A 22252-nucleotide genomic window follows, 5' to 3' on the forward strand; every position below is an offset into this window, starting at 1 on the left:
CTCCGGCTTTGATTGGCCTCTCGCGGCGTCAACGTCGACGGAGCTGCTGACGGAGAGGTGGGCGCGGCCTTGGTGAGACCCCACCCCGCAACCCCGCGGCCAATCCGGAGCCGCCGCTCCAGATCCGCCTCTGGCGCGGGGGGCCAATCACAGCGGTCAGGGAGAAGGGAAGCCTGGGCGCGGGAGACACGTGTTCGAGTGCTTGTGGGAACGCGCAGGCGGGTCGGGGTCGGGCTTGGGGGCTCCGGCCAAGCTTCTGGGACTGACGGTGGGTTCAGCTTCTGCAACCCCAGTGCTTGAGATGCAGAGCATGGGGTGAGGTGGGTGGGGGGCAGGGCCGGATTGAGGTTGGATGAGGCCCTCAGCTCCTGAAGGTAATGGGGCCTTTTATATGTCCAGCTGTCCTTTGCCCACAAGAAATTGCCGCTGTTTTTTGTGTTCAATATATGCTAGATGGTCATTTATGGACCTAATGGGTATCTCAAGCCATTTGCACATAACAAAATATGTATTTTATCAAAGTAATTGTTGAACTGAAATGCAATTAAGAAGAAGTATATTAATAGTGAAATAATTCTTAAGCTCTAGCTTAAAATGGTTTTTTATTCATACCAAACTTAATAATGCAAACACATTGGCATTTGGCAACAACAAAAGTTCCTTTAGAAACACAATTTACAAAGACTCCTAATCTAGTCTCTAGAAACTTTGCTATAACATGAAATAATAATAGTTGTAAATATATGATGTAAACTACTAATTATAAAGAGCAGAATGTAGGCACCCTATATATAGAAAGGAGCAAACCAGTGATATTTTAGGGAGCAGGCTAGCAGGCGGGGCCTGTGACTTACACCAGAGGAGCCGACACAACACGAAACACGGTTGCTGTATGTAGGTTTTATTTTATTTGTTTTTTTAGCTTATATTTTGGAAATGTACATCCAGGGTTTTTCCCTTTAAATTTTTTGGGGCCCCCAAGAGACTGGGGACCTAAGCTATAGCTTGTTTAGCTTATACGTGAATTTGGCACTGGTGGGGGGCTACATCTGGGGGCTGGCCAGGTATTCTGGCCCTCAAAGCGCATGGCTGGAGGGGAAGACGCAGCCCCTGCCTCTGAAAACAGTTTAGGGGAAGGGGCGAGTAAGAGGCGACACGAGAGAAGTGTATAAAATAAAGCCTATGACAGATGGAGGGAAGCTTCCTCACGGGGATTCGAACCGCCGACCTTCTGATCAGTAAATCCTAGGCCCACAGCGCCACCCGCGTCCAGTTTTACAATATAGCAGTATTCAAATCTTTTTTATATATATAAATTCTTCCCCCTGAGGTTCCTAAGGTTCGTAGCCAGAGGGTGATTTTGCCAAACTCACCTGCCTTGGGGCAACAGGGAAACTGACCAGCTCCCTGCATACAATGAGAGAATGCTCCTTCCGTGGCAGACCTGTGGTTTGGGTTGTGGCGACACCTTGGTGTGCAAGGATTTGCAAAGAGTTTCCCAGGACCTTGAAAGCACCTGCACTGGATAATCTTATTTGCCTCTTTTGAACTTCGCTGTTTTCTTCCAGATGCCCTCAAATGTGGAGATCAAGGCACGGGTTCGGGACCGGGCTGAGCTACTAAGGAACGCTGAGCGGCTGAGCGGATCCCCAGGCTGTGTCATTCTTCAGACGGACACTTTTTTTCCTGCCCCCAATGGGCGACTGAAACTTCGGGACTTCAGGGTGAGTGAGCCAACACAGATGGGGGTCTTTCTGTGCTTAGATGGAGGGTGTCTCTGAACTCTGATAATCTGCTTCTTTGTCTAGTCGGAGCAGTGGTTCTCAGAATAAAAATTAGCAATACATGGGAAAACAAAAAGGAACAACTCCTAGCAGTGCTTGATTTACAACGCAGAACACACCTTCTTTAGAATACAATCATGGGGCATAAAACTACATAAGAACATGAATCATTCCCAAAATAGAATTATAACCGAGCCTCTTACGTATTTACCTTACGTATGTATGCATACATACTCAATGAGAGGTCAAAACAAAATAAAAAAATTCCTTCCAGTAGCACCTTAAAGACCAACTGAGTTAGTTCTAGGTATGAGCTTTCGTGTGCATGCACACTTCTTCAGATACCTGAAGAATGCACACGAAAAGCTCATGCATGCACACGAAAGCTCATACCTAGAACTAACTCAGTTGGTCTTTAAGGTGCTACTGGAAGGAATTTTTTTATTTTGTTTTGACCATGGCAGACCAACACGGCTACCTATCTGTAACTGAATCAATGAGAGGTGTGAGTGAGCTTGCTTTTTTGCCAGATAATCTCATTTATATTAGGTCTAATTTGAGACAAATAAACTCTCTTCATCTACACAAAGAAGCCTTTCTCTTTTCTAATCTTTCAGATTGGTCAGAGTTGAAAATCCCTGTTCACAACAATATGACATGGAGAACTGTAGAAGAATGCTATGCTATACTACATCTAAATATTTGAATGTTTCTTGTTTCTTATCTCTTATCTCCCTGCCACACCAATGTGGCACTCCACTCCCTTTGAGAACCACTGGGTCAGACGATAGAGAGGGTTGTTTTGCCTGTGCCTACTGCACACAGGTAAACATCTCTTTTTATTGCCCCACCTACTTTCGCCTCTGGCTCCGCCCACCATTGATGCGGGTGGCGCTGTGAGTTAAACCACAGAGCCTAGGGCTTGCCGATCAGAAGGTCGGCGGTTCGAATCCCAGCGACGTGGTGAGCTCCCATTGCTCGGTCCCTGCTCCTGCCAACCTAGCAGTTCGAAAGCACATCAAAGTGCAAGTAGATAAAAAGGTACCGCTCCGGCGGGAAGGTAAACGGCGTTTCCATGCGCTGCTCTGGTTCCCCAGAAGCGGCTTAGTCCTGCTGGCCACATGACCCGGAAGCTGTACGCCGGCTCCCTCGGACAATAAAGCGAGATGAGCACCGCAACCCCAGAGTCGTCTGCAACTGGATCTCATGGTCAAGGGTCCCTTTGCCTGTGCCTACTGCACACAGGTAAACATCTCTTTTTATTGCCCCACCCACTTTTGCCTCTGGCTCCACCCACCATTGACACACGGCCCTTGAGCTTAAGACGGGTCCCCAGCCCTGGCCTTGAACTTCCAACTGCTGCCCGATTTCCCCTGCTTTATTAGACTGACCTCACAAGCGAGCTGTCAGCCTCAAGGAGACCAAAGCTCAAATTCTGCGGGTGGATGGATAAATTATTAGACAGGAAATCTATCGTCATTCCAAGGGTGAGGCCATTCTGGAGTTCTCTTAGCTCAGAACGGTCGAAGTCAAGAGCCTGATAACCATCTCTAGTAGTACTTTAAATCCCTTTTCAAGGATCCTTTCAGTTTCCAGAGTGCTTTGTGGACTCGTCTGATTTTTCTTCTGAAAGATCTTGTGAGGGAGAGGCCAGTACCCATTTTTACTGGTGGTGAGCTGAAAAGTCTCCGTCCCTTTTAGGTAGTGGTGATTGAAAAGCCACATTTGCAAGAGAAAGAAGGTTCTTTTTATCATATGTGGTGGTCTTGTAGTAAGGCTAAAGCTTACTGGGAAATGATGCATAATGAATTGAAAAGGATGTTTAAAATAACCTTTGTAAAAAAACACCAGATGCTATTCTTTTGGGAATTATAAGGACAGAACTACCTAAAAGGTATAGAAATTTATTTATGTTTGCGACAACAGCAGCAAGAATGTCACTCGCCCAAAAGTGGAAAGAAGCAAAAGGTAGAATGGATACAAAAACCTAGGGAATACGCAGAAATGGTGAAACTTACTGGAAGAATAGGAAATCAAGATAACAAACTGTTTATAAAATAATGGAAATGGTTTGTTGAATATTTACAAACACACTGTAAACAGATAAGAACATAGGCAGGATTATTGTAATAACCTGCAGTTTTATAAGAATATATATTTAAAATTGATGAATAAATGAATAAGTTAAGTTAATTTAGAGTATGCAGAAAATATAAAAAATAAATTTAAGGAACTGCAGAAAGAGGGGGAAGGAAGAAATGTTAAAATGATTGTAAATATATTGAAGTGTATAAAATTGAAAATAATAAAAGAAAAGAAAAGCCACATTTGCAAAAATGAGATAATAATAATAATTTTATTATTTATACACCTCCCCGGGAATCCATTTGTGGCATGTTGTATTTCTTCTCAGTCTGAATTCTGGGAAATAGGACGGTGCCGGGGGGAAAGAGGGCATACTTCACATCCTGATGAATGAAAATGGGCATACCATGAACTTCCTTTCCTCTCGGGGAGGCGGCTGTTTCATCTCCCATGGGCTGACGCCAAATCTTCTCTTCCCAGGACGGCTGTGGGCAGCTAGTCTTTTACAACCGCTCTGACGCCGAAGGCCCCAAGCTCTCGCATTACACCATCTCACCCACGGATGATCCCATCGGACTTACGGTAATTCCTTCTGGGGTGGGAGCTGTTTCTCGTGTGCTTTCTAAGGGCTCCTGGATGCTGCCCAGCAGCCTACCTGGATGGGGGCTCTCTAACAACAACAACAACAACAACAACAACAATAATATTTATTTATACCCTGGCCATCTGGCTGGGTTTCTGCAGCCACTCTGGGTAGCTTCCAACAGAATATTAAAATACAGTAGTCTATTAAACATTAAAAGCTTCCCTAAACAGGGTTGCTTTCAGATGTCTTCTAAAAGTCTGGTAGTTGTTTTTCTCTTTGACATCCAGTGGGAGTGCGTTCCACAGGGATGGCGCCACCACTGAGAAGGCCCTCTGCCTGGTTCCCTGTAACTTGGCTTCTCGCAGCTAGGGAACCGCCAGAAGGCCCTCGGAGCTGGACCTTGGTGTCCGGGCAGAACGATGGAGGTGGAGACGCTCCTTCAGGTATACTGAACCGAGGCCGTTTAGGGCTTTAAATGTCAGCACCAACACTTTGAATTGTGCTCGGAAGCATACTGGGAGCCAATGTAGGTCTTTCAGGACCAGTGTTATGTGGTCTCAGCGGCCGCTCCCAGTCACCAGTCTAGCTGCCGCATTCTGGATTAGTTGTAGTTTCCGGGTCACCTTCAAAGGTAGCTCCACGTAGAGCGCATTGCAGTAGTCCAAGCGGGAGATAACTCTGGCGAGACAGTCTGTAGGCAGATAGGGTCTCATCCTGCATACCAGATGGAGCTGGTAGACAGCTGCCCTGGATACAGAATTGACTTCCACCTCCATGGAGAGCTGTGAGTCCAAAATGACTCCCAGGCTCCCAGCACAGCTACCCCATTCAAGAGTGGCCCCCCTTCTCTTGGAAGCTGTGCTCTTCCCATCCAGCCTCTTGAGGTCAGTCCGAGTGGCCTGGCTGTTCTTTCTGCCCAGGACCCTGCCTAGTTTCTGAAATCAGAAACCAGGAAGAACAGAGTTTCAATGATGAATGGAGGAAATGTATAACTTACCTTGGTGACCACTGTAAACAGTTGAGCTCTTTAGCAGGATTTGAATAACACTTGTAATGTAACAAGAACTAGGAATGTATGGGATGTTAAAAAAATTGAAGTGACTTAAAATATGCAACGGAAAAGGACTAGTGACAGAACCCACGGAGGGGTGGGGGGAAGTTCAGAGATTTGGTTGAATGTTCGTTTATCTTTTTACTATTCATGATTTTGGATGCAAATTTTAGTTTGTAAAAACATATGCATATATATAGCATAAGAAGAGCCTGTTGGATCAGGCCAATGGCCCAACTGGTCCAGTGTCCTGTTCTTGCAACCGGATGCCTGAGCCCTCTCCCCTCCCGTGTTTTCCAGAATCATTGCTACCTTCAACCGTGGAGGCAGAACATAACCACCAAGGCCTGGTAGCCACCAATACCCCTCGCCTCCCTGAATTTGTCCATTCCTCTTTTAAAGCCATCCAAGTTGGTCGCCATCCCTGCCTCCTGTGGCAGGGAGTTCCATAGTTTAGCTCTGCTTTGCATGAAGAAGGACTTCCTTTTCTCTGTCCTGAATCTTCCATCATTCTGGTATGCCTCTCCTGGTATGCCCCACAGAGGAACTTACGGTCTTCAAATAAAAACATCTTGAAGGTCCCAGGCCACAGAGAGGTTAGGCTGGCCTCAACTAGAGCCTGGGCTTTTTCGGCTGCGGCTCCAACCTGGTGGAACGCTCTGTCCCAAGAGACCAGGGCCCTGCAGGACTTGACATCTTTCCGCAGGGCCTGCAAGACAGAGCTGTTCCGCCAGGCCTTTGGTCAGGGCACAGCCTGACTCCCTCCTTTGGCAATCTTTACAAAACTTTAGTTTATGGTTGCCATCAATTTTGATTTTAATTAATCTTTATAATGTTTTTATAATGTTGCACTGTTTTCTCTATACCCTTTTCCACGCTGTGCATAACTTTATAAATGTCTATTGTGTTTTATATACAGTGGTACCTCGGGTTACATATGCTTCAGGTTACATACACTTCAGGTTACAGACTCCGCTAACCCAGAAATCGTGCTTCAGGTTAAGAACTTTGCTTCAGGATAAGAACAGAAATCGTGCTCCGGTGGTGCAGCGGCAGTAGGAGGCCCCATTAGCTAAAGTGGTGCTTCCAGTTAAGAACAATTTCAGGTTAAGAACGGACCTCCGGAACGAATTAAGTACTCAACCCGAGGTACTGCTGTACAGGGGTCCCTTGGTTCTCAAACTTTAATCCATTCCGGAAGTCCATTCCAAAACCAAAGCGTTCCAAAATCAAGGCGCGCTTTCCCATAGAAAGTAATGCAAAACGGATTAATCCATTCCAGACTTTTAAAAACAACCCCTAAAACAGCAATTTAACGTGAAATTTACTACCTAATGAGACCATTGATTCATAAAATGAAAGCAATAATCAATGTACTGTACAATAAAATACAATAAATAAGGCAGTATTGTAGATGATAAAAATTAAAATTATTATTTTTTCTTACCTGCACTGATGATAGTCATTGTTTCCACAGTCACACAATGAATCAATCAATCAATCAATCAATCAATAGCTGAACTGGGTTCCACAAAGTTACAAAAACAAATTAACCGAAAGAGCCTCAAAAACAAAAACACAAAATAAATAGCAAAAACAAAAGCACCAAACTTAATCCATTCTGGAAGCCAGTTCAACTTCCGAAATGTTTGAAAACAGAGGCACAGCTTCTGATTGGTGCTGGGGCCCCAGAAACAATAGCCGACAGCCGCATCGGACATTCGGCTTCCAAAAAGCGTTCCAAAACCTGAACACTTCCGAGTTTTCGGCGTTTGAGAACCAAGGTACCCCAGTAATGCATTTGTTTTAGTGTTTGAATTGTAAACTGCTTTTGGTGCCTTAGTAGAAAGGCGGGATATGAATCCAGCGAATAATAATGCTGTCGCTGACCTCCTCTGACTGGCAGCTGCTGTCCAAGGCCTGAGATGCAGAGAAGGAGAGCCCTTTCCCAGCTCTGTTCCCTTGAGAGCCTTTAACTCAGGACCTTTTGTGTGGCATGCGCATGCTGGTTGGTAGACCTGGTGGAGAACCTGATATGTGCATGTGTGAATGCTTCTCTCCCTCTGCCTGACCCCCACTCGCTCTTCCCCTTGCAGGCTGTGCTGTCCCAGGCCCTTGGGGTGCAGGGGACGGTGAAGAAGGAGCGGCGCCTCTACCTGGTGGGCCAGACCCGTGTCCATGTGGACCGCGTGGAAGGGCTGGGCGACTTCATGGAGCTGGAGGTGAGGGTAGCTGGGGGTGTGTAGCGCCTTTGGGAATCTTTCCAACTCACTTCCCAGGTGCTAGGTCAGCCGGCGGATGTGAAATTTGGCCCAGGAGGGAGGCATTGCTCAGACAAGAGGCTTGGGAGTTGAGACCGAAGGCAGGATTTGGCCTGGAGAAGGAGCAAAGCGGAATAAAGGCCCAGTGGGATCTGGTTGCACCAGGGGAGAGGAATCTGGTCAAGGTAGCAGATCCAAGGGGAGGTGGAAGAAATCTAGGCAGGCCAGGGGGACTAAACAGAAGTGCAGGCAGAGTTCTTCCAGCTTATTTTGGCAAGGGATGCAAGAAAACCAGAAGCCAAGAAACCAAATCAATGTCGGAAATCAAGCCTATATCGGGAGTAACTGGCAACACTTCCAGGCACCAGGCTTGGTCTCCGGTTGACCTCCCTGGCTGCATTCCCAGCAAGATCCAGGCTAGGTCGCGATAGGCGATTCTTCTCAGCGCGAGAAGAACACACCCACTCCCTCCTCTCCCGGCAGGGAAAAGGAGAGAGACGTGCTTTTATTTCTGTCTTTGAAGCATAACAGAAAACATGACTGCTCTCTTCAAGCTCCAGCAGTCGAGAGACAAACACCTCCTGTACTTCCTATACAAGAGCAAGAGGAAGAGCTCATATTACACTCTGAGCTAATTCCGGTGCATTGCCCTGTGAAATGACTGTCCCTCTGTTTCCCACGGAAGAGTCCCAACATTCCCATCATGTTTACTTTTCAAGCTAGCAGTTTGCAGCTGCATTGCTTCTATATCGTAACAATCAAACCGTCTTGCTAAATTGGGTTCTAGTTATGGAGTTGGGCAGAGAGTCCTCTATATTATCTATACAGGTGAGGGGGCGGCACAGGGGTGCTCATTGTTTAATCACTGCCGGGACCTGATGAGGCCCCGTTCAAAACCACCCTCCCAGGACTGCAGCAGACTCTGCTTTGAAGATGGAGGCTGGGAGCTGGGGGCACTGTCATACAGTGGTTCCGCTCCTTCCTCCTGAGCCGTGGCCAGAAAGTGGGGGGGGGATGAGTGTTCAGACCCTTGGGCTCTCACTTGTGGGGTGCCTCAGGGTTCCATCCTCTCTCTCATGCTTTTCAACATCTACATGAAGCCGCTGAGAGAGATCATCAGGGGATTTGGGCTGGGTGTTCATCAGTATGCAGATGATACCCAGCTCTACCTCTCTTTCAAATCAGAACCAGTGAAGGCAGTGAAGTTCCTGTGTGAGTGTCTGGAGGCGGTTGGAGGATGGATGGTGGCTAACAGATTGAGGTTAAATCCTGACAAGACAGAAGTACTGTTTTGGGGGGACAGGAGGTGGGCAGGTGTGGGGGACTCCCTGGTCCTGAATGGGGCAAGTATGCCCCTGAAGGACCAGGTGCTGGGAGCCTGGGAGTCATTTTGGACTCCCAGCTGTCCATGGAGGTGCAGGTCCATTCTGTGTCCAGGGCAGCTGTCTACCAGCTCCATCTGGTATGCAGGCTGAGACCCTCCCTTCCTGCAGACTGTCTCGCCAGAGTAGTGCATGCTCTGGTTATCTCCCGCTTGGGCTACTGCAATGCACTCTACGTGGGGCTACCTTTGAAGGTGATCCAGAAAAACTGCAACTAATCCAGAACACAACAGCTAGACTGGTGACTGGGAGCGGACCTAAACGGCCTCGGTCCACTATACCTGAAGGAGTGTCTCCACCCCCATTGAGGTCCAGCGCCAAGGGCCTTCTGGTGGTTCCCTCACTGCGAGAAGCCAAGTTACAGGGAACCAGGCAGAGGGCCTTCTCGGTAGTGGCACCCGCCATGTGGAACACCCTCCCACCAGATGTCCAAGAGAAAAAGAACTACCAGACTTTTAGAAGACATCTGAAGGCAGCCCTCTTTAGGGAAGCTTTTAATGTTTAATAGATTACTGTATTTTAATATTCTGTTGGAAGCCGCCCAGAGTGGCTGGGGAAACCCAGCCAGATGGGCGGGGTATAAATATATTATTATTATTATTATTATTATTATTATTATTATTATTATTTATTATTATTATTATCATCATCATCATCATCATCATCATTATTATTATTGACACACACACTCAGAATTGGCTTCAGTCTAGGTTTTCGACCTCACTGGTAGACCAGCCCACTCGACTCCCCCAAGGGATCTCCCCCTTAGTGTGGGAAACACGGAAGACGTCCCAACAACACGTTACATGGAATGGCCTTCTCATGGCCACTCATGGAGGGGGAGAGGGATAGCGATGGCTACAAGCCAAGCTAGCTAGACTCTGCAGTAAATGCTTCTGAATCCCAGTTGCTTGAAACCTCAGGAGGGGAGAGCTGCTCTTGTGCTCAAACTGTGCTTGTGGGTTTGCCTTTGGGGTATCTGGTTGGCCACCATGAGAACAGGAACTGGACTGGAGGGGCCCTTGGCCTGGCCCAGCAGCTCGTCTTAGGTTCTGTTCCATCCCCATAGGTGGTTCTTCAGGAACAACAGAGCCCCCAGGATGGCGAAGAGGTGGCCCGGCAGCTGATGAAGGAGCTGGGCGTTCGCCAGGAGGACCTTCTGGCAGGGGCCTACCTGGACCTCCTGCTGGCGGGAGGAGAGCCTCGCCCCTGACGCTGGACCTTCCTGGCCCATTTGAAGGTCCTCTTTCGGGATTGTGTTTCCTTATCTGCTAGATAAACAAATCAAAACGCAACAGGTGCAGGAAGGGATGGAAACTGAACTTGGCTCAGCAGAGAAGGTGGCTTCTTTTCACGTCTGCAGTTCATCTCACCTCCGTGGTCCAGACTTGGTCTTAAATAAAGTCAAAAACCTACTCCAGCTTCAAATGGACTGAAAAGCCCAGAGCTCATAGCTGTGTTGCCTTTTGTAGTGCGACTCATGCAACACGTTGGCGACTAATACACACAGAACAATAATTATACATACTTTATCAACCTTCTGAGAAAAATACAAAATGTTAAACAAAGCCACAGAGAGTTGCGAACTACCCAACCTAAAATGAACTTATAATGTCTGGTTTCAATAGATTTTTCAAATGCTTAACTCAGTCTTTTGGATAAGTTCATGAAAATAGCAAGAAAAGTTAAGTTCTGTGTTATTCACAATACCGAGAGATGCTGGTGGAGTTGTAGATAGAGGTTAATAAAGTTGTAGACAATGAAGTTGTAGACGACAGGGTTTTGCACCTGTTTCGCCCTGCCAGTTCAAGTAATCAAAAGGCCGCTGTTTGCCCCCGATGGGGCCCTTTTACTGGGGCTTGCAGGTAGCACACTCCCAACATAGTTTTCTGGGCTTCTTCAGTGATCTAATCTCAAAGTCTTGATACGTATGTTGATATTCAATCTTATAGAGAATACTCTTTCTTGGCTTAAACTTAAGAGACTGATTTGCTTAGTGTATCAAGACTTTGAGAACTTACCTTTTGAATTTTTCTTAGAAGTTTGATAAAGTATGTATAATTATTGTTCTGTGCATATTAATCGCCAGCGTGTTGCATGAGTCGCACTGCTTCTATCAGTTGCATTTTTCTAGCAGTGTTGCCTTTTGTGGCCAGAATGTCCTTTGGGTTTAGCCTCCCTGCCCCACCCCAAATATACTAGCAGCCCAGGCGACTCTTTTGGGCAGCAGCAGCAGTGTTGGGGGCGTGCAAAGTGGCTTCACACAATCCTAGAGTCCTCTGTGGCATTTCAAGGGCACCCAGAGTGCGCTACCCAGGCCCCAGCAAAATGCCTCTGCTGAAACATATCTGAGAATGTGAGTTCATCACAATAAACCTGTTTATCACGAAGAGGCCACAAGGGTCTTTGTTGTTTTATCTGCAAATGTGCCCCTCTGGAACCACAGTTACCCCTCTGGATCCTGGGTGCTCTGTCTCACAGCCAGCATGTGCAACTGGTTACCAGGCTCTGTGTGGTTTCGTTTCCACTACCCTGTGGCTGGCTTAATGTGCAGAGCGGTGGCCGCATAAGACAGAGGTAGGCAACCTAAGGCCCAGGGGCCAGATGCGGCCCAATCGCCTTCTCAAACCGGCCCATGGACGGTCCAGGAATCGGCGTGTTTTTACATGAGTAATAATAAAAAATAATAATAAAAAATTATACCCCACCCTCCCCGGCCAGAGCTGGGCTCAGGGCAGCTAACACCAGTAAAATTACAATAAAAATATAATGGGGGGGGGGGACCAATTTAAAATACAGGTTAAAATACAATTTAAAATGCAGCCTCATTTTAAAAGTAGCCCATAGATCAAAACCATAACGGGAGGGAAAGTATAAGGGTCAGACTGAGTCCAAACCAAAGGCCAGGTGGAACAGCTCCGTCTTGCAAGCCCTGCAGAAAGATGTCAAGTCCCGGAGGGCCCTGGTCTCTTGTGACAGCATTTCACCAAGTCGGGGCCAGTACTGAAAAGGCCCTGGCCCTAGTTGAGACCAATCTAACCACCTTGCGACTTGGGACCTCCAAAGTGTTGTCATATGTGGACCTTAAGGTCCTCCATGGGACATACCAGGAGAAGTACGTAGTAGAATGTGTGCTTTTATTTAAAATGTATCTCTGCGTTATTTGTGGGGCATAGAAATTCGTTCATATTTTTTTTTTCAAAATATTGTCCGGCACACCACATGGTCTAAGGGATGGTGGGCTGGCCCACGGCTGAAAAAGGTTGCTGACCCCTGGCATAAGATGTCAACACAGGGGATGAGCAGTTGTGGTCTGCGAGCTCCTCCAGCTGTGCGCTAAGCTGTTCCAGGAAAGGAAGGAAGCTGGTTGGTTGGGGATGTGTCCTTTTCTGAACAGATGTTGATCCAGCTTGTTCTCTTGCCCTAAATGGCACAGAAAAATCAATCCTAAGTGCGTTGCCTGAATAACAGAGCAGAGGCAGATTGCGACAGCAGCAGCAGCGCCAGACCCACTTGGCAACAGTGAGCAGCAATTTCTTTAAAAATAACAATTTGTAATCCCCGTTTTTAATCCTCAGTCTTTTCATTCGCCTCTCAATTCTTCCTTGCATTGGGCAGCCACTCGCTATTTCCACTATTTTTATTTCATAAAATCTAAACATCACTTGTAAAAAGTGAAACACACAAAACCCAACCATCCCTCAAAGCGATTGACACAAAAAGGATAAAACAATAAAATTATCAACAAGAAAAATAAACAACAGTAAGGCTTCCGCAAAGCTAAACAATAGGCTAAAAACATATTAAGACTTGCACCAACTTCCTAAATATCTAGACATACTTGTTGAAACAAGTACAGTGGTACTTCGGGTTAAGTACTTAATTCGTTCCAGAGGTCCATTCTTAACCTGAAACTGTTCTTAACCTGAAGCACCACTTTAGCCAATGAGGCCTCCTGCTGCTGCCGCGCCACCGGAGCACGATTTCTGTTCTCAACCTCAAGCAAAGTTCTTAACCAGAAGCACTATTTCTGGGTTAGCGGAGTATGTAACCTGAAGTGTATGTAACCTGAAGCATATGTAACCCGAGGTACCACTGTATTTCTTAGCAGACGCCGAGAAAAATGCAGTGAAGGGGCCTGGCTGATATAAACAGGCAAGGAGTTGTTCCATAGTGTGTTTGTGCTGCTGTACAAAAGGGACGAATTCTTAAAAATGCACAGCAGTTATTATGGGGCACCTGTCAAGTTGGCACCAAGGAACAAAAGCAATCTTGTAGGTAAGCCAATTCCAAGGACTGTATGTATATACTCAGAGTAACTCCTGGAACTTGGCACTCCTTTATGATATACTAGGAAACCCCAATACCCCAGGTGGCTTTCTCCCTACATAACTGTGCTTATTTAAACTTGTTTACCTAGAAAGTTGGGGTTTGTAAATTCTTTTTTTAAAAAAATAGTTTTTATTAAGTTTTTCTAATTTACATTTCAAGATAATCATTTAGACAACCTTAAATCAGTGACTTCCCTCTTTCTTCTTCCGCACTTTATTTTGCATGTCGTACATCCCTGCATTTTTTTACACGAACTAAAGCATTCAGTAATCCATTGTTACACCATCAAAACATATTTACGCTGTTGAATTTATTTTAATGCTACCAGCGTTTTTAAATGTACAGAACTTTCACCCAAATAATCAGTAAACATTTTCCAGTCTTCTTTAAACGCATGTTTTTCTTTTCTTATTCTATATGTTAAATCTGAAAGCTGCGCATATTTCATCAATTTAAGTTGTCATCCTTCTTCGGTTGGGATCTTGCTAGTTTTCCATTTTTGGGCTAACAAAACACTGGCCACAGTAGTTGCATACATAAATAACCTGGGAGTTTCTTTCTGAACTATCCCCAACTAAAAGGACTCTGGTTTTTTTGTGTTTATTTTTTTTGGAAATGCATTTTTAAACATTTCCCCCCAATTTATTGTGGATCATTTCCCAATACTCTTTTACCCTTTTACAAGTCCACCACATATAGAAATAGTCTCGTTGGCAGGATTTAAATAAACATTTGAAACTTTATTTACAGAGAACAAGAAGTATAACAATGTGATAACATAATATTGTATATAAGCAGCAGAATGTATCATCTGATGTAATAAACCAGAAATGGTAGTTGAGGGAAGTCAACAGGGAGGGGGGAAATTAGAAAATGGATGAGAAAAGAAAATCATATATATATATATATATATATATGCAGGTTTTGGTGTCCTCGGGTGTCTTCCCGTGTAAAAGTTGGGGTGTCTAGGCGACGTTTCGACGAGGTCTCACTCGTCATCTTCAGGCTGGTGCTTTCGGCTTCTTGTTACTGGAACAGAGCAGGATCTCAGTGTTTGAGTTCCTATAAATACTGTAGAGGGGGTGTGGTGTATAGCCTCCAATGTTCTGGGCAGAGAGGAAGTTCCCAGGCTAGTGTGCCTTTTCTTCTTTTGTTCCTTAATTACTTGAGAGATATCTTGAGTGATTTCTTGAGTGATATCCTGAGTACCACTTAGGTGGGTCATTAGGTGTGGATTACCACTCAAGATATCTCTCAAGTAATTAAGGAACAAAAGAAGAAAAGGCACACTAGCCTGGGAACTTCCTCTCTGCCCAGAACATTGGAGGCTATACACCACACCCCCTCTACAGTATTTATAGGAACTCAAACACTGAGATCCTGCTCTGTTCCAGTAACAAGAAGCCGAAAGCACCAGCCTGAAGATGACGAGTGAGACCTCGTCGAAACGTCGCCTAGACACCCCAACTTTTACACGGGAAGACACCCGAGGACACCAAAACCTGCATTCCTGTACCCGTGAAAATCTACGAAAGCATATATATATATATATATATATATATATATATATATATATATATATATGTCAGGGGTTCAGGGAGAGAGGCGCAGATGAGGGAGGAGACAGAGAGTGAGGGGGAAGGATTCCAGAGTGACGAGGAAGAGGACGACAATGACCCAAGATTGTCCATGAGTCCGTCCAGTGAATCGGAGGACTCCCAAAAGGGAGCCCCCCTGGTCAAGCCAAGGGGAGCTAGAGGGGGAAGCAGTCAGGAGCAGGGGAACGAAGGGGGAACCCCCAGGGGGAGTTGGAGATCGGGACCGGCTTCTCCGCCGGAACGGAGTGAAGGGGGTGGAGTGACCAGTGTGTCAGAAGGAGCAGAACAGGAAGCAGAGAGGGGAAGGAGATCGGGGCAAGACGTCCTGCCGGAAGGGGCGGAGAGTAGTACCGAGAGCAGTGTAACTGTCGGAGGGAAGGTCAGAAGCAACGTACGCGCGCCAAGTTCAAAATGGGAGGCGCGCGGAAGTGAAGAGAGTCCTGGGGAGGAGCCTGGTCCCAAAGCGCGAAGGAGGGGGGAGGAGGCGCCAGAGGATTCAGCCTCTGGGGAGTCCCGAAGGGAGAGAACACAGGGGGGCAGAAAGACCCTGCGGAAAAGGAAGGAGAGGAAGAGGTGGACCAGTACAAGCCTCTTAAACTGGTGTAGAGGCGGGACTGACTCAGAGGGGACTTCGGCGGTCTAAGCGTAACAGACGTAGAGCCACGGAGCTCGGATGTAAAGCTAAGAATGTTCTTCAATAAAAGCTTTTGTACATAAGCCGGACTGGACTTGGGTCTCTTGTGAGCTGGGACCACGGGTGGCTCTGACAGTATATATATATATATATACACACACACACACACACATATATATATATATATATATATTTGCTTTCGTAGATTTTCACGGGTACAGGAATGCAGGTTTTGGTGTCCTCGGGTGTCTTCCCGTGTAAAAGTTGGGGTGTCTAGGCGACGTTTCGACGAGGTCTCACTCGTCATCTTCAGGCTGGTGCTTTGGGCTTCTTGTTACTGGAACAGAGCAGGATCTCAGTGTTTGAGTTCCTATAAATACTGTAGAGGGGGTGTGAAACACCCCCCAAAAACCAAGGAAACACCCCCCAAAAACCAAGACACAGAAGAAAACAATGGCATGGCCCTCCTTCCTTATATCAAGGGCACTACAGATAAAATTAGCAAAATCCTCCATAAACACAATATCAAAACAGCCTTTTGCACCAACCAAAAAATAGCCAATATCCTCAGAAACCCCAAGGATAAAATCCAGTTGGAAAACCAAGGGATCTATGAAATACCCTGCAAAGTCTGCCCAGCCACGTACATTGGACAAACAAACAGACGAATAAATGCACGTATCGCAGAACACAAGAATGCCGTCAAAAAAGAAGAAAAAACTTCCTCTCTTTTCCAACACATGAAAGAAACAGGACACGAAATTAATTTTGCAGATTCCAAATTGCTCTTTAACACGGAACATCACCACAAGAGAATAATCATGGAAGCCATCGAGATAGAGAAACACCCTCACAACATGAACAAGCGTGACGACACATCCCGCTTGCCAGACATCTGGAAATTAGCCCTCCCCACAAAAACTGACACCAGATCCAGAGGCACACAGAACGCCAACACCAATCAACCACACCAGACCCAAACCCAGACCCTCTCCACAGATGAATTACAGACACCATCCAGTAGCCAATCCATGGTGGCACCTCCGGATGCTGCACCCCCCTGCAATCCCTACACAGATCTGGCTGACACAAGCCACAAAACCACAGCTCGCCCCTATACACGAAGCCAAGCCAGAGCACAACTAAGTACAGTACAGCCATCTTCTCAGGAAAACTCTTCACAAAGTTCAAGAGGTCAAGACACAAAGACTTTAACAACTAATCCACACCTAATGACCCACCTAAGTGGTACTCAGGATATCACTCAAGAAACCACTCAAGATATCTCTCAAGTAATTAAGGAACAAAAGAAGAAAAGGCACACTAGCCTGGGAACTTCCTCTCTGCCCAGAACATTGGAGGCTATACACCACACCCCCTCTACAGTATTTATAGGAACTCAAACACTGAGATCCTGCTCTGTTCCAGTAACAAGAAGCCTAAAGCACCAGCCTGAAGATGACGAGTGAGACCTCGTCGAAACGTCGCCTAGACACCCCAACTTTTACACGGGAAGACACCCGAGGACACCAAAACCTGCATATATATATATATATATATATATATATATATATATATATATATATAACAAGTCTGCCACATATGATAAAACACCCTCTACCTTGTTGCACCTCCAGCACTTATCTGATTCAGACTTAAACATTTTAGCAAGTCTGCTCGGGGTTAGATACCATCTATAAATCATTTTCAGGTAGTTGTCCTTCAATGAATAATATGCTGTGAACTTCAGGTCGCTCTTCCTGGCATTTGTAAATTCAAGCAAGGGGGAAATCTGAGCCACCCCCCTTCAGCCTGCTCCTCACACAAGTGATGAACTCACTGGTCTGCTTGGTTGCTTACCTTCCTGTTTTTCCCACTGGAGCAGAGATGCTTGCCAGCTGGGCCTCCTCCCCTCCCCTGTACAGGTGACTTTCCTAACCACCAGGCTGCTGCTGTTTTCTCCTAGCAACAAAGTGATGCCCCACCTGCAAAAAAAAGGGGGGTTCAGTGAAGCCAAACTGCGTCAGGGGAAAGTGCAGCCAGGCATTGTGTGTTGTGCATTGATAAAAATCACAGAATTGCAGAGTTGAAAGGGACCCAGAGCGTCAGTCTAGTCTATGGGTAGGCAAACTAAGTCCCAGGGGCTGGATCAGGCCCAATCGCCTTCTCAATCTGGCCGTGGCCAGTCTGGGAATCAGTGTGTTTTTACATGAGTAGAATGTGTGCTTTTATTTGAATTGCATCCCTGGGTTATTTGTGGGGCATAGGAATTCATTCATTCCCCCAAAAAATATAGTCTGGCCCCCCACAAGGCCTGAGGGACAGTGGACCGGCCGCCTGCTGAAAAGGTTTGCTGGCCCATGTAGTCAAACCCTCTGCAATACAGGAATCACAGCTAAAGACTTCATGACAGCATGCCATCCAACCTCTGTTTCAAAATCTCCATTGAGGAGTACCATTCCACTGCTGAACAGGTCTTACCAGCTCTTACCATCAGAAAAGTATTCCTAAGATTTATTCAGAATATTTCATGTAATTTGTTTTTGTTTTTTATATTTTTTATAAAATTTTCTGTTTTACAATTTCAAATACTTAATTTATAGCCTTAAGATGTCACTGACTTCCCTTCTTTTCTTTCCATGGTTCATTTTACATAGCATAAATCCCTGCATATTTTACAAAAACTATACCATTCAGTATTCCATTATTGCATCCATCAAAATGTATTTACACTGTTGAATTTATCTTAATGCTGCCAGCGTTTTCAGCTGTACACAATTATTTTCCATATGTTCAGTAAGCATTTTCCAGTCTTCTCTAAACATATGTTCTTCTTGTTTTCTTATTCTATAGGTTAAGTTCTCAAGTTGTGCATATTCTGTCAACTTAAGTTGCCATTCTTTGGTTGGGACCTCACTCGTTTTCCATTTTGGGGCTAGCAAAACACAGACTGCAGTTGTTGCATGCATAAATACCTTTTCTGACACCTAGGAATTTCTGTCTGAATTATCCCCAACAGAAAGGACTCTGGTTTGTTTTTTGTTTTTTGGGGGGGAGTACTTTTAAGCATTCTTTTCCAATTCATTATAGCTCATTTCCCAATACAGTGGTGCCTCTCAAGACGAAAAGAATCCGTTCCTTGATTCTCTTCGTCTACTGGTTTTTTTGACTTGCGAAGCAAGCCCATTGACGGCTTAGCGGATTAGTGCTATTAGCGGTTTAGCGGCTTTTAGCGATCAGCTGTTAAGCGGCTTATCAGCGGATCAGCTGATAAGCGGCTTAGCGGATGAGGAAAAGGGGGAAAAAGGGGGAAAAAACCCGCAGGAACTCGCAAGACATTTTCGTCTTGCGAAGCAAGCCCATAGGGAAATTCGTTTTGCGAAGCGCCTCCAAAACGGAAAACCCTTTCGTCTAGCGGGTTTTCCGTCTTGTGAGGCGTTCGTCTTGCGGGGCACCACTGTACTCTTTTACAAGTCCGCCACATATGATAAAACATACCCTCTACCGCATTGCACCTCCAGCACTTACCTGATTCAGACTTATACATTTTAGCAAGGCTACTCGGAGTTAAGTACCATCTGTAAATCATTTTCAAGTAGTTCTCCTTCAAAGAACAACATGCAAATTTCAATTCACTTTTCCTCAATTTCCCCCCAGAGGTTGAAATCTATATTGTGTCCTATCTCTACTGCCCAGTGTGTCATTGAGGCTTTAACTAACTCCTCTTTAGTTTCCCATTCTAATAACAGGTTATACATTTTAGACAAAAGTTTACCTTTGTTTTGTGGGAGTTCTTTTTCGAATTGTGAGCTTTGGTCTGAAAAACCATTCTTTCCATCTAATTTGCACATGTCATGTAACTGATGGTATTGTAACCAATCCCTAACATGGCTTTCCTGACATTTGAATCCATTGGTTCGGGTCCTACCCTTCGGAGCAGCAGAAAGCAAGTATTATTTATTATTATTAAAGCAAGCTTGCTCCATCTTTCAGGTAATAGCCCTTCAGATTCTGTGATACTCTGTGATTCTATGAAGCAGCCAATGTGGCAGTGTGCTTTTCAACATCTACATGCAGCCGCTGGGAGAGATCATCAGGGGGTTTGAGTTGGGTGTTCATCAATATGCGGATGATACCCAGCTCTACCTCTCTTTTAAATCAGAACCAGTAAAAGCGGTGAAGGTCCTGTGCCTGGAGGTGGTTGGAGGATGGATGGCGGCTAATGCATTGAGGTTGAATCCTGACAAGACAGAAGTACTGTTCTTGGGAGACAGGGGACAGACTGGTGTGGGTGACTCGCTGATCCTGAATGGGGTAATTGTGCCTCTAAAGAGCCAGGTGCGCAGCCTGGGAGTCATTTTGGACTCACAGCGGTCCATGGAGGCGTAGGTCAATTCTGTGTCCAGGGCAGCTGTTTACCAGCTCCACCTCGTACGCAGGATGAAACCCTCCCTGCCCACAGACTGTCTTGCCAGAGTGGTGCATGCTTTGGTTATCTCTTGGACTACTGCAATGCGCTCTGCATGGGGCTACCTTTGAAGATGACTCAGAAACTGCAATTAATCTAGAATGTGGCAGCTAGACTGGTGACTGGGAGCGGCTGCCGAGACCACATAACACCGGTCCTGAAAGATCTTCATTGGCTCCCAGGGCTCCCAGGATGTTTCCGAGCACAATTCAAAGTGTTGGTGTTGACCTTTAAAGGCCCAAACGGCCTCGGTCCTGTATACCTGAAAGAGCCGTCTTCACCCCATCATCCAGCTTGGACACCGAGGTCCAGCTTCGAGGGCCTTCTGGTGGTTCCCTCCCTGCCAGAAGCCAAGTTACAGGGAACCAGGCAGAGGGCCTTCTCGGGAGTGGCGCCTGCCCTGTGGAACGCCCTCCCAGTAGTTGTCAAGGCAAGAAACAACTTTTTTACTTTTAAAAGACAACTGAAGGCGGCCCTGTTTAGGGAAGTTTTTAATGTCTGATGCTGTATTGTTTTTAATATTCAGTTGGAAGCAACCCAGAATAGCTGGGGAAACCCAGATGGGCGGGGTATAAATAAATTATTATTATTATTATTATTATTATTATTAGTCTGCTCTTTGAGAGTGGGAGAACTTTCTGCCCCGATGCTGCCTCCCCTCCTCCCCTCTTGCACCCCTCCCCTGGGTGCAACCTCCTTACAGCCAGCTCCTCCACCAATCTCAGCAGATCCCAGAGTGCCACCAGCAGAGAACCACAGGAGGGGCTCTTTGGAATGAGACTGCCAGAACAGATTGTCCCAGGTGGTTCAAGATGGTGAGCCAATGTATAGGGAGAGGAACAGTGAGCAGAAACAGGTCAGCCTTACCTGGGGAAAACTTCCTGATGTCAAATATAGTAATTAAATTCCAAATATAGTTGGAAACATGATGCTGGGCTTAGACGGAGCTTTGCCTGATGCAGCAAAGGGATCCTTGTGTCATTGGATTCATGTACCTTCCCCAAGGCAGGGTCTTCTTCTTGGTGGGCCCATTTGACCAGATGGGGCACTCAATACCCATTTGAGGCAAGGCCCAGGAGTAAAGAAATCCTTGCAAAGCAAGGCCATCAAGCAAAGCAGCCAAATGAGCAAGAGAAGCCAGAAAGCAAACCATTACACTGATGCTGAGCGAACGACTGGGACATGTTCAAGGTATTGATGCTAACACACAAATCCGTGCTCAGGTGACCCGAAATACCTCCTGCCGCTGCACAGACCTGCGAAGTTCATGTGGGGAAATTCTTGTGGCACCACCACCTTATCAGGGTGGTGACCTGAAAACGGACATTCTCTGTTTTCTCCCCTGCACTGTGGAGTGACCTCCTTCCCTCTGCCGTACAGGAAGCAGTAACCCTCAGCAGTGCCTTCAAACACCCTTGCGAAGGGTTAACCTTCTGCCCAGGTCTCTGTTCTAAAATTCTAGAGCTCCTCCAGCCTTGCCTCATAGGATTTGGTCACCAGGCCACCTTCTGTCACACACATTCCAGGTTCTTTTAATATCCTTTTTAACCTGTAGAACCCAGAACCAGGCACAGATGTTTTAATGTATTTTTAATCTCCTGTTGGAAGTCGCTCAGAGTGGCTGGGAAAACCCAGCCAGATGGACGGGGTATAAGTAATAAATTATTATTATTATTATTATTATTATTATTATTATTATTATTATTATTATTACTACTACTACTGCTACTACTACTACTACTACAAAACTTCAGGGGACGTGACTAAAAGACTAAACAACAACAACAACAAGACTTTAAAATTCTTATCACAACTAGTTGCCCCCCCTTTTCCCTGACCCTGCAGGCTCTCTCCTCATATCCTTATGGAGGACTGGTGTACACATTCCTTAAAAGGTAAAGGGACCCCTGACCATTAGGTCCAGTCGTGACCAACTCTGGGGTTGTGGCGCTCATCTTGCTTTATTGGCCGAGGGAGCCGGAGTACAACTTCCGGGTCATGTGGCCAGCAGGACTAAGCCGCTTCTGGCGAACCAGAGCAGCACATGGAAACGCCATTTACCTTCCCGCCG

At 46.0% G+C, this 22252-nt stretch overlaps 1 protein-coding gene and 1 long non-coding RNA gene across 2 annotated transcripts in view; both read left to right on the forward strand.

Moving 5' to 3' along the window:
* The window catches only part of LOC309352066, a 96845-nt gene extending 78310 nt beyond the window's left edge, over window positions 1–18535 (forward strand). The window contains exon 2 of the long non-coding RNA XR_014161080.1: window positions 18080–18535. This is a non-coding gene — a long non-coding RNA (uncharacterized lncRNA). The remainder of the gene's footprint in view (window positions 1–18079) is intronic.
* Window positions 88–11539, forward strand: LOC309351996 (uncharacterized protein). Its single transcript, XM_081880247.1, has 5 exons — window positions 88–268; window positions 1569–1724; window positions 4350–4451; window positions 7603–7728; window positions 10219–11539. The coding sequence occupies exons 2-5, from the start codon at window positions 1569–1571 to the stop codon at window positions 10360–10362; spliced, it is 528 nt and encodes a 175-aa protein (XP_081736373.1). The 5' UTR covers window positions 88–268; the 3' UTR covers window positions 10363–11539.
* Window positions 18536–22252: the final 3717 nt, after the last annotated feature.

The sequence above is a fragment of the Podarcis erhardii genome (genome assembly GCF_964252035.2).
Source record: "Podarcis erhardii genome assembly, chromosome: 10".
NCBI classification, from domain to species: Eukaryota; Metazoa; Chordata; class Lepidosauria; order Squamata; family Lacertidae; genus Podarcis; species Podarcis erhardii.

Coding starts and splice junctions, on each gene's coding strand:
- LOC309351996 (XM_081880247.1), top strand. CDS start 1,569: ATGCCCTCAAATGTGGAGATCAAGGCACGGGTTCGGGACCGGGCTGAG. Junction 1,725..4,349: donor TGAAACTTCGGGACTTCAGG/GTGAGTGAGCCA, acceptor TTCTCTTCCCAG/GACGGCTGTGGGCAGCTAGT. Junction 4,452..7,602: donor ATGATCCCATCGGACTTACG/GTAATTCCTTCT, acceptor TTCCCCTTGCAG/GCTGTGCTGTCCCAGGCCCT.